Consider the following 5,473-nt stretch of genomic DNA (forward strand, 5'->3'; position numbering starts at 1 on the left):
CTCAGGATCCTCCATAAATCCAAGTATGAAGATGGGCAATTTATAACTGATGGCCTCACTCATAAGACGTAGGAACAGAAATTAGGCCGTTCGGCCCATCGGATCTCCTCCTCCATTCAATCATGGCTGATAAGTTTCTCAACCCCCCTCCTAGTTAAAGCAGTCACTCAGCAACGTGGTCAGCTCAAAAACAAACATGAACATTCGGCTGGATGTTGACTGTGTGGAACGGTGTGAAAAAAATGTGATTGTGACTTGACAAGTGGTTTTCTATCTCTGTAGACGGCCTTGATGGAATTAAACTTCAACAGTTATGTAAAATAGGCTGCCAGTGCATTTACCCCCTGTTTTATACAAATGTAGAAATTCAAGCTGTATCCCAGTGAGCATAAAATATATAAATTAAACCATTCCAGGTGATAACTCATTCTCAATTCAATCAGTGAGGTTTTTTTTTGTGGGATGTGAATATCACTGGCTAGGCCAGCATTTATTGCCCATCCCTAATTGCCCTGAGGGCAGTTAAAGGTCAACCCCATTGCTGTGGATCTGGAATCACACATAGGCCAGACCAGATAAGAATGGCAGATTTCCTTCCCTAAAGGATAAGAGGGGTTTTTTTTAATGAGAATTGACAGCAGTTATTAGACACCATTGGACTGGCTGTTTATATCAGAGCTTTATGTGGGGTGCCATGGTGGCTCAGTGGTTAGCACACCTGCCTCACAGCACCAGGGACCCAGGTTCAACCCCACCCTTGGGCGACTGTCTGTGGGGAGTTGGCCTGTGTCTGTGTGTGTTTCCTTTGGGTGCTTCAGTTTCCTTCCACAGTACAAAGATGTGTAGGTTGGGTGGATTGGCCATGCTAAATTGCCAATAGTGTGCAGGCTGGGTGGGTCAGCCATGGGAAATGGAGGGATAGGCTAGGGGAGTGAACTGGGTGGGATGGTCTTCAGAGGGTCGGTTTGGATTCAATAGGGTGAATGGCCTTCTTCCAAACTGTAGGGATTCTGTGATTTTAAAATTGAAATTAATTCTCACCATTTGCTAAACTGGGTTGAACTGTCATGTCCTCAGAACATTAACCTGGGATTCTGGATTACTAGGGCAGTACCATTACCGCTACATCATCAACAACTTTCCTAAATGTTATCCAGTCAGTTACTGAACTGAGGCAAGGGTTCTTGTGGCACAGAAATACTGTCCCTACCTCTGAGCCAGGAGGTTAGTTCAAATCCCACCTGATCTGGAAATGTGTCGTGTCATGTCATGTCTGATCAAGTTGGTTGAAAATGTCTATGAGCCACATTCCATAATTTTGAGACCAACATATGAAGACATTCTTGCTGATTCCACTCCTGACTCTAATTTTAAGATTATTCCCCTTATCTTGGACCATCACACCAGATAAAATAGTTCATTAACTATATCTGACCTTTTACAAAAAAAAACAACTCAATGAAACATAGATTGTCTTCACTCCACCAATGGTGTCATACCTTCATCCATCTAGGTACAAATTTTAGGATTACTTCCATTAAGATGTGCTTAAGATAAAAGATAGCATTAAGATGTTTCTTAAAACTTAACTCTCTTTTTTTGTCCAAGCTTTTAGTCACCTGCCCTGATGCTGCCAACACAGCTCTGTGTCAAATTTTCTTTGTTAATCTTCTGGTGATGTGCTTTCGGAGATTTCACAGTGTTAAAGATGCTATATAAATGGAGGTGGTTGTTGTTATTTCTGATTGTGTCACTCCACAGTTTTCTCTACTCCAGGAAAGACAAGAGAAGTCTATGCAATCAGCCTTTTCTGACCTGGGACTGCTCCTAGGACCATGTTTTTAATTCATTCTTAATAATAGGAGAAAATCTATTTCTTACAACTGTCCTAATTTTATGATTTGGCTTGGTGACAATCTTGTCTGCGCAGTGATTTCTATGATCCATAGCAGCTATCATCTTTAAATAGGAGATGGGAGACTGCAAGGTAAAGAGAAGGGGATACGTAAAGTATTGGATAAATGCTCATTTACAGAGGGATGTTGGACTGGGATCTAGAAAACTCCCTGCAATTCATCCAGACCAAGCCAAAAGAACATAGAAGTCTGGAAATGTTATGTTTTAAAATGATTTATGGCTTCCAGACCTCTTCTGAATGTGTTCAGTTTTCGTGTGAAGAGAAATATGAAGAATTTCTAGTCAAAAATAGAATTGGCTATGGATTAAAAAGTTGAGAATTACAAAAAGTGTTCACTGACAATGTTGTTCTATTAGTATTTTGGTCTGAAGGAATTCCTGGAGGCAGTGAGCGGTGAACTGAGACTGACTGTTCTTGATGCATTTGACCAAGTGCAACACCATAATGTAAATAAAGGCAGTGGGAATCAGGAGCAAAAATCCTCACTGGTTGGGGGAAGGCAATGGCCTAGTGGTATTATCAATGGACTATTAATCTAGGGACCTAGGTTCAAATCCTGCCATGGCAGATGGTGGAATTTGGATCCAATAAAAATCTGGAAATAAGAGTCTAATGATGACCTCCATAAATTAATTGTCAATTGTTGGGGGGAAGAAAACCCATCTGGTTCACAAATGCCCCTTTTGGGAAGGAAACAGCTGTCTTTGCCTTGTCTGGCCTACATGTGACGCCAGACCCACAGCACTATGGTTGACGCTTAACAGTCCTCTGGGATGGACAATAAATGCTGGCCTGGCCAGCAATTCCCTCATTCCATGACTGAATTAAAAAAAACAGTGCAGAAAGATCTTTGTCCCACCCAAAAGGCCTTCTCTGCCACAGAAGGTTTGAGGCCAAAGCATTGAATGTTCTTCAAGAAGAAGTTCAATATAGTTTTTAGGGTTAAGAGATTTAGGATACGTGGAGAAAGTAGGAACTGGATAATCAGTCATGATCATTTTAAATGGTGGAGCAGGCTCAAAGGGCCGAATGGCCTGCTTCTATTTTCTATGCTTTTTAATCACATGGATGGCCCAAAGATGACTGTTTCAGTCACAACATGAGAGCATTAGGCTTCTTGGACAGAAGTGATGTGGGGGTTCCCACCAACTCCCTAAATGATAATGGAGGAGCATTAAATTCTGGCCATTATCTTCGAAGTAGAGACATACCATTCAAGAGTGAAGTCAGGAAACATCTTATTACACAGAGGCTGGTAGAAACCTGGAACCCTCTTCCTCCAAAAAGATTGTGAACGTTGGGGTCCATTGGAGTTTTTAAAGATTTTGATTAAATTAATAATTTCAAAATGAGAGTGGAAGAGAACTTGAGGGGAATAATCCTGCAGGACTATGGAGATAAAGCAGAGGAATGAGATTGATTGATTGGAATATTCAATTGAAAGCTTGCATGAACACACTGATTCGAATAGCTTCTTTCCATACCACAGTACAGATTTTTGTGTGGTATGTTTATCAGGGATAGGAAGCAAGACTGAATAAATGGAGCTGAGAGACATTTAAATCCTGGGCTTGACTGAATAGTGGAGCAAGCTAGATGAGCTGAATGGCTCCTAATTTTCCCAGTTTATTCACCCCCACCCGACAGCTTGGATCAGGAAAGCTTTGAGTTTGTGTCCTGAAAATCAGCAGACTGACTCAGTGCAGACTAGGAGTCCAGTTTGGGAATGCTGAATCTGTAACATTTAATAACGTTCTCACCCATCAGGCCATTGTGTGAACTGAAAGTGAAGGATTATAGGCATTCCTCAATCCAGTTTCATTGCCAAGAACTGAATCACCATTTGAGCTTCTGTTAGAAAATGCACTGGTAACTTAATCCATGACAGTTATAAATTGTATGCAGACTGTAAACTATCCTCTTTGTGTGGCTCCCCAGTTATTATCTGGAAAACAGTTGAATGATTAATTTACATTCTCTGGTCAGCCACTGATCCAGTTATCCTGGCATTACAAAGCAAGCTCTGTGGAAAAACCAAGACTGAATACTGCAAGAGAAAGAGAGCGAGAGACAGAGAGAAAAAAAGCCGTAATGAATTGATATAGGAGTGGCTTTCCAGTTAAAAGTTAAAATGTCTTTGGTACTTGCTCGTATCAGTGTTGCTAGAGCAATGACACATGTACGTGCTTTCTGATGTTTCCTTAGGCCAGATTTGCCGCAGCCACAGTCAAGTGTGGAAGAGGAAACTGATGTGAAGATCCTGGAGGTCAGGCCATTGCAGTAGGGAGGGAGATTGCAAAGAGGCCAGTGCTGCCAGTGCACGCTCAACGAGTGAGAGGAAGCTGACGCATTGAGTGAGGAGAGCAGAATAACTTCAGGGATGCTGAGTTTAAAGTTACCTCGTCTGTTCAGCATCAATCAAGTGCCAAAAGTAGGTGAATTTTATAACCTGTTGTCTGCTTTTGTGTATCAACTGCATTATGATTCTAAATTCAGTTTATAGAATCCCTACAGGCCCTTCGACTCAACAAGTCCACACTGACCCTCCGGAGATCATCCTGCCCAGAGCCATCCCCTTACCCCTTCCCTGTAACCCTGCATTTCCTATGGCTAACACACCCAACCTACACATCCCTGAATACAATGGGCAATTTCCCATGGCCAATCCACCTAACCTGCACATTTTTGGATTGTGGGAGGAAACCAGAGCACCCAGTGAAAACCCACACAGACACAGGGAGAATGTGCAAACTCCACACAGACAGTTGCCCAAGGGTGGAATCGAACCCAGGTCCCTAGCACTGTGAGGTAGCAGTGCTAACCACTGAGCCACCATGCTGCCAATTTTATAACAAAGTGCTTTATCGAACTGCTTGCCACGGTAACAATGAGCATTATTTTCCTCTTCACCATCAAAAAGCTCCCGTTTTCTAGGACCTTAATTGACATCGACATAAACAAGGCAGCTTCTGGGCTTTGGAGATCGTGGAGAATTAAATTCTTGTATTAAAGCTTGAAGCTCCCCAACTCTCTGAGCTTCAAGTCCTGTCTCGTGGGACCCACCTGAATTAGCGGCAGCACTCATGGGCATATGTCACTTGGCCTTGTCTTTTTCTCTTCGGGTTGTGATCTGAACTTGTTGACCTCTGGAAAAACAAAACAGAAAATCGTTTTCAAACTGCAGCGCAAAATGTGGATTGAAGTGCTGGTGTTTATTCCCATTACGCTGCTGGAAGAACTGAAGTTTGCATTATCCCTTTGAGACCTTAAAAGTAGGGCAAGGAAAAAACTACACCTGAGCAAAGGTCACCTTACAGAAAACAATCGCATCTCACGCCAAGTTATCAAACATCGCGTTAGGGAGGCGATGGCCCATTGTTATTATCACTGGACTGCTAATCCATAGACACAGATAATGTTGTAGGAAGAGATAGTAGGAACTGCAGATGCGGGAGAATCTGAGATAATAAGGTGTAGAGCTGGATGAACACAGCAGGCCAAGCAGCATCAGAGGAGCAGGAAGGCTGCCGTTTTGGGCCTAGACCCTTCTTCAGA

General features: G+C 42.5%; 1 protein-coding gene across 5 annotated transcripts in view; it reads left to right on the forward strand.

The window, feature by feature from the left end:
- LOC109935195 (membrane progestin receptor gamma-B) overlaps nucleotides 1-5,473 on the forward strand; it is a 65,008-nt gene that overhangs the window by 18,896 nt on the left and 40,639 nt on the right. For all 5 annotated transcript variants that reach the window (XM_048615776.1, XM_048615775.1, XM_048615777.1 and 2 more), the window contains exon 2: nucleotides 4,124-4,349. In XM_048615776.1, the coding sequence (XP_048471733.1) occupies nucleotides 4,299-4,349 (51 nt within the window). In that variant the 5' untranslated portion in view covers nucleotides 4,124-4,298. The remainder of the gene's footprint in view (nucleotides 1-4,123; nucleotides 4,350-5,473) is intronic.

Source organism: Rhincodon typus, chromosome 33 (genome assembly GCF_021869965.1).
Source record: "Rhincodon typus isolate 14 chromosome 33, sRhiTyp1.1, whole genome shotgun sequence".
Lineage (NCBI taxonomy): Eukaryota > Metazoa > Chordata > Chondrichthyes > Orectolobiformes > Rhincodontidae > Rhincodon > Rhincodon typus.